Consider the following 11,646-nt stretch of genomic DNA (forward strand, 5'->3'; position numbering starts at 1 on the left):
CTATTGACCCTTCTGTGACCAGCACGTGCTCCTTTTGAACAAATGGCTCTTCCAACCATCCTAGCCAAATGAATCCAAAAGGGTCTGCCACCTTATGAGTTGCCTGCAAGGTGGCTGATAGTACTTCACTCCTCTGGCCAGAGGGACTGATAAGCTAAGGGTTGAGCCCATGGTCCTAGCCAAGAATGCTGCTGCTGCTGCTAAGTCACTTCAGTCGTGTCCGACTCTGTGCGACCCCAGAGACGACAGCCCACCAGGCTCCCCCGTCCCTGGGATTCTCCAGGCAAGAACACTGGAGTGGGTTGCCATTTGAATACATGAACTATTAAGTGTTGTGAAGGAAGAGAAGAGAGGGATCTGATCTTATCTAAGCTCAGTCTAAGGCTGTTGAACTTTGGACCTGTCATTTCCCCATTTTAGGCCTTAGGTGTTCCCTTCCATAAAATGAGGATTGAGTGGGAGGTTCCAGTTGCTACATCATTGCTGACTCTTTGGGCTCCGGCAGGTTCCCTCACACAGCTGCTGCTTCATTTATAGGCTTCTTGTTGGCTCTGCAGAAGGCCCAGTGCACAGCGTTCTGTTGGAGCTGTTGTACCTAGCAAAGCACACCGAGCTAGTTTACTTTTGGCTTCCTATTTTATTTGGCTGTGCTGGGTCTTTGTTGCTGTGTGGGCTTTCTCTAGTTGCAGCAGACTGCTACTCTAGTTGCGGTGCAGACTTATCATTGCGGTGGCTTCTCTAGTTGCAGAGCACAGGCTTCAGGACATGCAGGCTTCAGTAGCTGTGGCATGTGGGCTCAGTAGTTGCAGTTCCTGGACTCTAGAGCACAGGCTCAATAGTTGTGGCACACAGGCTTTGTTGCTCCGTGGCATGTGAGATCTTCCCAGATGAGGGATTGAACTCATGTTTTATTGGCAGGCAGATTCTTTACCACTGAGCCACCAGGGAAGCCATGAACACATTTTATTGTGGACATTAATGGTTCTATACTCTATTAATATGGTTCTATACTCTGCTATTGATCTTTTATAAAATATACATATTACCTCCTTAAAATCTGAAAAATTAGGGCTACAGGGATTTTGGATGAGGGATTATAAACCTGTGCAACTACTGAGTAGTAGTTTCTGGGGATAAACATTCCCCATGTGTGATTTTATAATCTCTGTGATATCACTGTGGGTATTGTGCTTTACAGATGGGCAGTTTTAGTGTTTTCTTTAGCATAAGATTACGAATGAGTGAAGTCACTCAGTCGTGTCTGACTCTTTGTGATCTCATGGACTATAGCCCGCCAGGCTCCTCTGTCCATGGTATTCTCCAAGCAAGAATACTGGAGTGGATTGCCATTTCCTCCTCCAGGGAATCTTCCTGACCCAGGGATTGAACCTGGGTCTCTCTCATTGCAGGTACTCTTTAGTGTCTGAGCCACTAGGGAAGCTTTAAGATTACAAAGTAATGGCAAAATCAAGAGGAGAAATCTTGAAATATGGCTGAATTTGGATGAGTAGAATGCAAAGAGGTGGCATGGTGTAAAAAATGCTGTTTGAACAGGAAGATTCTAAGCACAGTTGACCTTTGAATAATGGAGCTATTAGAGATGCTTACCCCAACCCTGAACAGTTGAAAACCTGAGTGCTGCTATGTCTGCCTCAAAATAAAGCACTTAGTAAATGATTCACCCAAAGGCAGGAAGCTGAGCCAGTTTGGATACAATCAGTACTCAAACCCTAGTTCTTTTGATTCCATGTATTGTGATCTCTAATCAAACACAAATTTTTCTCCACACTTAAGGATCTGCAAAATGAAAATACAAATACTCTATTTATTGGGAAAAGATATCCTCATATGAGGACCCACACAGTTCAAATCTGTGTTAATGGTCAACTGTGCATATTTTAGACTTATCTCTTGGTGGAAATGAGGTACATAAACAGAAATAAGGAAATAACAAGGCCAGGTACAGTGGGGCTTTCAGCTATTTGTTCTGAAAAGGAATTATTTAGAAGCACTGATTAAAAACATTAATGAGGCTCCAAGCCATCAGGTTAAGTTCATTGCTTTCAGTGTTGGCCTATGGGATATACCTTGTAAATGCTTTGTTCAGTTGCTAAGCCTTTTCTGATTCTGTGACCCCATGGACTGCAGCACACCAGCTTCCTGTCTTCCGCTATCTCCGAGTTTGTTCAAACTCATGTCCATTGAGTCAGTGACGGATATAAACTGACCCTGCTTCAGAAACATTGTTTTTAACTATAATAAGTTGACTTTTCAACAGGATAATCTAAAATTCAACTAAAAGCATAAAAAGGGCTGTGATATTGCTAGTAGTCAAGTCACAAATATTGACTTGGGTTCTCTGTGGAGCCCAGACGGTGATGCAGGCTAGCCATGTAACCACTGACATTCATGTTGAGTGTTTCTTCTACTCACCCATGTAGCCCCCCCTATCCTTTTTCCCACCCCCACCCCTCATCAACCAACTTTAGGGAGAGGGAGAACATTGAGGTATGTGTGCTAAGTTGCTTCAGTCATGTCCAACTCTTTGCAACACTATGGACTGTAGTGTGCCAGGCTCCTCTGTCGACGGGATTCTTCAGGCAAGAAGACTGGAGTGGGTTGCCATGACCTCTTCTAGGGGATCTTCCTGACCCAGGGATCAAACCCACATCTCGTGTCTCTTACATTGGCAAGAGGCCTCCTTACCACTAGCACCACCTGGAAAGCCCTTATGGTGAAGTATAGAGTTAACAAAAGCAATGGGAGATGCTGTTTTCTTAACTAGAAACTTTTTGAGGAAATAAAAGTTTCAAAATTCTTGCTGCTGCTGCTAAGTCGCTTCAGTCGTGTCCGACTCTGTGCGACCCCAGAGACGGCAACCCACCAGGCTCCCCTGTCCCTGGGATTCTCCAGACAAGGACACTGAAGTGGGTTGCCATTTCCTTCTCCAATGCATGAAAGTGAAAAGTGAAAGAGAAGTCGCTCAGTCGTGTCCAACTCCCAGAGACCCCATGGACTGCAGCCTACCAGGCTCCTCCGTCCATGGGATTTTCCAGACAAGAGTACTGGAGTGGGGTGCCATTGCCTTCTCTGCAGTCAGAGCTAAAACAAAGCCCCAAGGAAAGTGGTAGTGTCTTTACCAGCAATGGCATTAACTGATGGGAGTGTCTGAATGAAATGCACTTTCACAAAATGAAAGGCAGGTGGAAGGGTGGGGGTTAATATGAAGTACAATTTAGGATTTATCCCCAAAGGTACAGGGAAATCGAGTGGGAAATCTCCCAAGAGTCTGGTCAGTTGAGCCTGGCCCTTTTAAAAACACATGGGAAAAGCAATTATAAGCAATTGGAAAAGCACTGTAATGTGCCCAGGGAGCAAATCTGTAAGGCAAGGGGCACTGTGGTTGGATTTGGGTATACGGTGAAGAAAACAGACATGGCCCTCTTTCATGAGACTTGTGATCAGGAGGGGATAACCCTACAAAATCAAAATGGCACCCGTGACAAGCGCTACATTGAAGACTTGTTTTTAAGACCACCATAATCCCAACACTTAGAAGTAACTATTATTTTTGGCATATGACCTTCATTGATTTTCCTAACCAAATACCTACATGAAACATATCCCTTTAACAAAACCGGGAATATCCTCTTTTCACTTAAAGGTGTGACACAGGATTGTCACAGGTAAGAGCTAAGTAAGCCATTTCACCCTTTTAGGCTCAGTATTATTAACAAAATTAGCCACTTATGAAATTTGTGACACAGCCCAATTGTCTATAGAGAGTGTTTTTACAATGCAGATGCCTGCCCACTCAACAGTGGAGGCAGATGCAAATAATGAGGCCACAAGACAAAGCAGTTAATGAAGCAGGTAATTCAGGGTGTTTTAAAGCTCACAACCACTAGCCAACCAAATAAACTTCCACTGTCTACAACTGTGTGTTCAGAGGGGATTGATGGGAGTCTTCATTCTCAGGATGACTGGCACCTCTTTAGCTTGTAGCTGGAACTGGTTTCTCACATTCACTCAGCTAGAGCATCCTAGGGACAGGAGTAGACTAAGGGCAAGTTCTCTCCCTAAACCTAGATTTCCTGGTCAGGAGTTTGAAGCGGTTCTGATGCCATTCTCCACTTGATCTCTTTCGGTTCTGAAAGAAACTACCCCAATTCAGGGTCCAGATTTCTTTTTCTCTTTAAGACACTTAAGCTTTTTATACACTTAATTCAATTGTCTTTCAGAGAAAAGGAGGAAGACCATTTAAAACTTACTGAACTCACTCTATAAACACTTTCTAGTTGGTGTGCAGAAAGACATGTTCAGCCAACTCTACAGTCAACCATAAGTGTTAGTGATAATAGCAAAAAGTGGAATTTTAATCAGGCCAAATGTGCATTAGCCTTCAACTCTCTCAAACTTCAGGAGATCAAGAGTCTCCTCATCTTATACTGCTTCCCGGAAACTGAATGACAACAGGGGGTGAGTCCTGAATAAGCCACAGCTGTTATAATCAGGCCTGCAGGATATGGTAAAAACGAAAGCCTTCTCATGGGACTCACACATTAATGTTGCTTGTTGTTGTTCAGTAGCTAAGTCATGTTCAGCTCTTTGTGACCCCATGGACTGCAGTGTATCAGGCTCCCCATGCCTTCAATGTCTCCCAGAATTTGCTCAAATTCATGTTCACTGAGTCAGTGATGCTATCCAACCATCTCATCCACTACTGCCCTTCTCCTTACCTTCAATCTTTGCAGCATCCGGGTCCTTTCCAATGAGTTGGCTCTTCACATCAAGTGGCCGAAGTATTGACACTTCAGTTTCAGCATCAGTCCTTCCAATGAATAGTCAGGGTTTCCCATTTAGGATGGACTGGTTTGATCTCCTTGCAGTTCATGAGAGTCTCAAGAGTCTTCTCCAGCACCACAATTTGAAGGCATCAATTCTTTGGCGCTCAGCCTTCTTTATGAACCAACCTTCACATCCATACATGATTACTGGAAAAATCATAGCTCTGACGATATGGACCTTTGTCAGTGAAGTGACATCTCTGCTTTTTAATACACTGTCTAGGTTTGTCTAGCTTTTCTTCCAAGGAGCAAGTATTTTTTAATTTCATGGCTGCAGTCACCATCTGCAGGGATTTTGTAGCCCAAGAAAAGAAAATCTATCACTGTTCCCACCTTTCCCCTTATTTGCTATGAAGTGATGGGACCAGATGCCATGATCTTAGTTTTCTGAATGCTGAGTTTTAAGCCAGCTTTCTCACTCTCTCCATTCACCCTCATCAAGAGGCTGTTTAGTTCCTCTTCTAGTTGCCTAATTTCTAACAAATACAATTAAGTTCAAGGGAAATCTTACTTAGCGAGAATTATGGGCAAACGGTCATTGGCTCTTGACTCCCCTGAGCTCATGCCTACTCTTCCTTTTCTTGTGCCCTCCTTGGACTCAGCATACACTCCCACTGTTGCACTCACCTAATGCCTTGAGGACAACACGCTACATCTCTGCAGGCCTAAGTTAAGCACAGTAGCTGGCACAAGTACAGGCCCAAATGTTTGTTGAATATTGCATATGGAAACATGATGAGAACTTGTCACCACTGACTTTTAAATGTGAAGAAGGTTTTACCATCAATTTGGACAAAGGAGAATTAGAAGTTCAACCCCAGTTTATATGGCAAGTCCTCAATGTTCTTCACAGAATAAGTAAACTTTAAATGCACATTCAAGTTCACTTCTTAGAACAAGCAAAATGACACTTTCAGTACAGTTGACCTTTGTACAACACACAGGCTGGGGTGCTGACCCTCCACCCAGTTCCAACTCTGTGTAATTTACGGTCTGCCCTCTGTATAGTGTTCCTCTTGTCATCCAATGTCTCACACCCACAGAGTCAACCAAACATGGATCATGTGGTATTTACTACTGAAAAAAATCTGCATGTAAATGGACCCATGCAGTTCAAACCTGTGTAGTTCAAGGGTCAACTGTATATTATATATTCTGAAAAAGTCACAGGACCTAGTATAAAAACAAGATAAAAAATAATCCTGTTTGGTAAAGGAAAAACACAGAAGTCAGATGTCAAAGATGCCAGCACAATACTAAAGGTAAAATAGAAATAAGGTTATGGATAATTGGTATTAGAAGACAGAGATTAGTACAGATATTTAAAAAAATAAAATCAGTCCATAACATGGGGCAGATAAGATTTTGCAAAGGATAAACCTGATTATTAAACAGCAGAGTTGATTTTATGATAAAAAGTTTAAATAATCAGTAAAGTTATATGATATAGGAAGGTCATTTTTAGGGAGAGATTTATATGGTTTTCCTCACTGGCACTTTGCATAAACATGGATTATAGTTAGAAAAACCATTATTTCTGCTTTGGTATTTAGCAGTGATAGCTAGTTACATACCCCTAGGGTCATCAGCACACATCTTGCCTGGAAAAGTCTTCAGCCCTCACTCTTCAAAATGCCCACTCTTAATTTTCTGTTGAGGGTAAAGTGAAATTTTTTTGCAAAACTGTATGTGATATAAATTGCACTGTAAAAGAAGGAAACTATGTTTTTAATTAAGTAGTTCAGAGAAAAAGAAACAGGTGAATAGAGGTCCACAGACCTAAGGATCTCTCTGGAGGACAAAAAACCCAAAATACATCATCTTTCCATCTACCCATGAGGTAAAAGGTATCAGGAGCCACTAAAACACTATTTCACACCCTTGTCTAGGAGCTAAAAGAACAGAAATTGTATACATTCACACTATAAACTGTGCATCATTCAAACTTAAAATCTATAATTAACACCTACTCAATCTACTAAAAATCATTCACAAAGCATTATGTAGGCAAATGTGTTTAAAAAAATATTTTAATAAGCATATTCAGAATGGCAGACAGGGAACCGGGGAAGGGAATTATTTTACAGTGCAAAATTATTATGCATAAATTTAAAAACATTAATCCATAATTTTAAATGACTATTTAAATATTATTTCAAATACGTTTTAAAGCTCAACAGATTTGTTTTGTTGAACTGAGTTGCAAATTTTGAACTCTATTTGAAAACACATCATAAAACAGAATACCATTCCAAATAAAGATAGTGCTTTGCTAGGGGGTAGGTATGGGGTGAGGGAGACTAAGTAACTATTAACGAAGGTTTCTTTTCCCAATGCAGTTTGTCAAGAGTTATGAAATGTACTAAATCTTAAGCAAATTAAATTCATGATATTACTAAAATTTTTTAAAGTAGTGCAATGACTTATCAAGTTATAGTGGCTGCATTATAAAGAACATACTGTGTGAAATACCTGTATAAACATAAAATACAATTAAATATTTCTCTATGAAAAGCTGAGCATTATGTACTATAATAGTGGAATGTTTTTCATTAGGCAGACTTTAAAAATATTAAGAAAAGTAAAATTTCCTAACATGTATACAACATGTGCCGTATTTGCAAACATGCCTGAGAATTTATTTAAAATGTTCCTGTAATATCAGTTTGCAAGAACTTCACAAACCTGTTAACAAAATGCATCTTTTAAGAAAAGGTGAAAATGGCATCTCTAATATTGCAACAACTTAAAAAAAGTACATCATCACTATTTCTATAGACCATCTTTGAAAAAGAGCTAGGATACTTTGGATTCATATAATAAAATCTGATTTAGAAAATGGATTGTGACCATCTGCTAAAGCTGCCATTCTGGATAAATTAATGTTCTAGGTAAAACAAAACAACAAAGAGCTCACGCTTCTCACCACATTCACCCAAAACTTTGATTTACTTGGATCTATATGTAATAACAGTGAATCTACATCATGTAAAGTCAAGTGTTGTAAAGTGGCTTTTAACACTGTTTGGGGGAAAAAAGTTGTTCACATTGGTGGAGGGAAGCAGTCTGAACATAGGTTAATAGTAATACTTCATGGAGAATAAGGCCTAAACCATAATTTCTCAGTGCAAACCTCTACTCAATTGCATTAGACAGTTGAGCCATTAAAAACAAGACCACAGAAGACATATTCTAAAAAGACACTGGCTCTTTGATGGCTGAAAATGAACTGCTAGAAGTATTTGGGGGTATGTCTGTGTGATAAGAGTAGTTAATAATCTTTTATAAAAGTTTGGATATAGGTTGGTCTATCAGCTGTATAAAACTACATTTTTTTAAATAAGAATTTTGCACTAAAAATAAAATGGCACTCTTGCAAGGTGATGCAAATCAGTGCAGTTGCTCAAGTCATCTCTGACTCTTTGTGAATGGATGATCCTATTTGTAATCACACAGAGCAATGGTTACTCAACAGCTTATTTTCACTTTGGAAATGTACTATCAAATATGAAAAGCTGGACTGTAATTGGAAACCTAATTATCTGGTGATCTATTATCACCAGGTAAGTTTATCACTTTTTCCTCATAAAATCAATATTGTTGCCTGCCAACTCCTTGTGTGTGCCAATATCTAAGTATCACTTAACCTTTTCCCCTGTTTATTTAATGCAAAAATGGGAAATTTTATAAAGCATATAAAAATAACTGAATGGGATTCTGGTCAGCATGATACATTTAAGCACTTGAAGTCAACATTAAACTTCTGTTTTGCTTCAAAAATAATTTTGAAAATTATAGCAAATGCAAAACAAACTATGTGATCTAAGTATCATGCTTAATTTCAGTTCTCAAACTATTTGTCCTTAAGTAAAAACTTGAAAAAACAAATGTTCACAATCCTTTATGAATGCTTTTACCACCTGGATAAGAAACATGACTCAGTTACTACACAAACACTTAAAAATTCATTAGAAAAACCTTAGCAAAATAAAATGAAAGCTGACAGACTCAGAATATCAATTCCTCTCATAAAAGTTTACCAACTGTACAAGTTAAGAAAATTATACAAGCTTTTGTGTTAAGAAAGGACAGCTCAGTCAAGACATATGTACTGTAAAAATCTTTCAAAGGCTACAAAGAATCTGGAAAAATACAGAATGTATTTCTTAAGCCCAGATAAGAATATGGAAAGACATCATTGATGTCAACAATTTTACATACACAAACCTGACTTGGTTTATTTTTAAACTTCTATATATAAAAAAATCATGCTAGCATAACTTTCAGGATTCATAAGGGTTTCCTTAATAATGATACTCAATTTGTATGGAGAGAAAAATGTCTGTTATAAAAGACATTTCAAGAAACTCAGAAAAATTGATGTTAATCAGAAATTTGAACTTATTTTTTCCTTCTCTGCCATCAAACTAAGCAGATACCTTGTAGTGAAATTTTAGGATTAATACATCAAATAAGAAGGTACAGATGTATCTGTAATTCATTCAAATTTACTAAACTATTTGTTATTTCCTTAAAAGGGCCTTTACAATTTTAAAGTAAAAAATCTGCAAAGCAGAATTATGAAATCTTATTTACTAAAGTTAGGACTCAATTCAAATTTTAACCAACTGCTTCAAGGAAATTAACTTTTTAAGGTAACCCATCAACCCTGAAAATTTTAGTCACACCAGAATTTACTCCAAAGAAAGTTAAGTTTAGTCATCTGTGTTCTCAAGTTCTTCAAATTTTCCATGTGAGATTGTGTCTTGGAAAAACTCAGAACCACCTGGACTTTCTTTTCCATTGCTGTTTACCCTTCGCCTTTTGGCAGGTCTCTCACTTTTTTCATCAAAATCATTTTCATTTCTTGCAGTCATATGGGTGATTTTTGGGTCAGTGGTTTGGTTATCTGTTTCATAACCATTGGTATCCATATCTGTGTGAAGTGGTTTCTTACTTCCACCTGTTGGTCCATTAACATGTAATCCTTCAACTTTCACTTCTTCTTTGTTTAATGTTTCACCTGGTCCATTAGATGACACCCCTAGGTTGGAAGAGACATGAAAGCAACTGCTAATATTATAGAGCTAAATTCATAAATTATTATAAAAGTGCTATGAACAGCTGTAAAATAACTTTTTATCAAGGAAGTGAGGTATCGTGTGTGTGTGTGTGTGTGTGTGTGTGTGTGTGTAGCCTGAATTCTGGCTCTCTTTACTTTAGTAGCTATGTGACCTCAAATTATTTACACTCTCTTGTACCTCAGTCTGATCACACACACACATACAATGAGGATAATAAATTTATAGGGTTGCTGTGAAGATTAAGCTAATAAATGTAAAAAATTAAGAATAGGATTTGGTATGTATTAATAGCATGCTGGTATTACATGGCAACAAATAAGCAATGGATCCACCAGCAGTCTAAATAAGCTGAATTAAAGCAAAGATATTCATAAATTATTCAGGTTTAGCAGTTTGTAACTTTCTAAAACAATGAAAAAATTATATTCTTTCTATAGCAGCTTGAGTTTTCTAACTGCCATATAAAAGCAAGATGACATGACTTTTTCATTCTTAACATTAATCTGTCATAATGTTAAATTAATGCCTGCACTATACAAGCATACACTTGAAAACGCTAAAGGCAAACACAAATTCCTTCCTAATAGATTGAGAAAAGAAATAGCATAATTGATAACATAACAAAAGGTCATGTTACAGCTGACTGCAAAATGGAAGACAAATTTTGTGAATGCTTAATGTAAAATACAGAATGTGCTACTGGAGAAAATGAAAATTTAATTATCTGAAAAAATAAGAATGACCCTCAAATATACATTTTGGTCAAAGAAAGTATTCTATTTTCTCAACTCAAAAATGCACTCAAACCATGACTGCTTATGAGATTATGTACCATATGATATAAAAGGAGTGATTTTGCCATAGTAAGCACAAGAAGCTAGGTTAAACGATCATTAGGTCAAAAATCACTATTAGATTTCAAGACACTAATTAAAGCCCCTTATGAAAAAAGAGAATTGGGTTGGAAAGGTCTTCCTTTCCTTGAAAAGCCTAGAAATCTTAATTGTATCACATGTGAATGGCCTCTGGGAGGAGTAATGTGTAAGTAACTTATGAACACTGTTCCTAGGCTAACTGCATGGTATCATCAAATGGTTAAAAGGATTCAACCAATTGCCTATCAAAACACTTAAAAAAAACTCCAGAAAGTTCCAAAAGGCAAAAACTTGAATTTACTTTGTGCTGGCGTTTACATTTATTATTAAATAGTGTTTACATTTTATTATTATAAATACTCTAGAGATGATTCCTTAAGTATTTTGAATCTGCAGATGTGGAACCTGTAGATACAGAGGGTTGACTGTACTACCTACCGTCTGCCTCCCTGAGTTTCCACCCTAGTCCCAATCTCAGCTGCTTATTCTACTTTAGGATGGTTGTGACTGGCATTAGAAATCATGTCAGTGAACCTGAATGTTTTTGAATCAGGAAATGGCTGCTGGGCCCTAATATTTGTTTGGCTTGTTCTTAGAGGGGAAGTAATGAGGGAAAGGGATCATTAAGTGAAAAAATATATTCACCACAGTATATTAAATGCCAGTGTGAGAGCAAAGAGCAGAAAAAAGGTCAAATTGTTCAATGTTCCTCTTCTAGTTTCTGTTGGGGAGAAGGGATTAGCTCTCCACTGGCCCTTCCCTAAAGCTGTTACATCAGAATGCAGGTGGGCAGAGCTTATCTCTAATTTACCAGTTTCCTATTAAAGAGGATCAGAGATT

The 11,646-nt window shown here is 38.2% G+C and overlaps 1 protein-coding gene across 11 annotated transcripts in view; it reads right to left on the reverse strand.

Annotated features, from left to right (window-relative positions):
• Positions 1-6,859: 6,859 nt before the first annotated feature.
• MIER1 (MIER1 transcriptional regulator) overlaps positions 6,860-11,646 on the reverse strand; it is a 72,936-nt gene continuing 68,149 nt past the window's right edge. For all 11 annotated transcript variants that reach the window (XM_061411670.1, XM_061411668.1, XM_061411669.1 and 8 more), the window contains one exon: positions 6,860-9,891. In XM_061411670.1, coding sequence (XP_061267654.1) covers positions 9,563-9,891 — 329 coding nt within the window. In that variant the 3' untranslated portion in view covers positions 6,860-9,562. The remainder of the gene's footprint in view (positions 9,892-11,646) is intronic.

This window comes from Bos javanicus, chromosome 3, assembly GCF_032452875.1.
Source record: "Bos javanicus breed banteng chromosome 3, ARS-OSU_banteng_1.0, whole genome shotgun sequence".
In the NCBI taxonomy this organism is placed as follows: domain Eukaryota; kingdom Metazoa; phylum Chordata; class Mammalia; order Artiodactyla; family Bovidae; genus Bos; species Bos javanicus.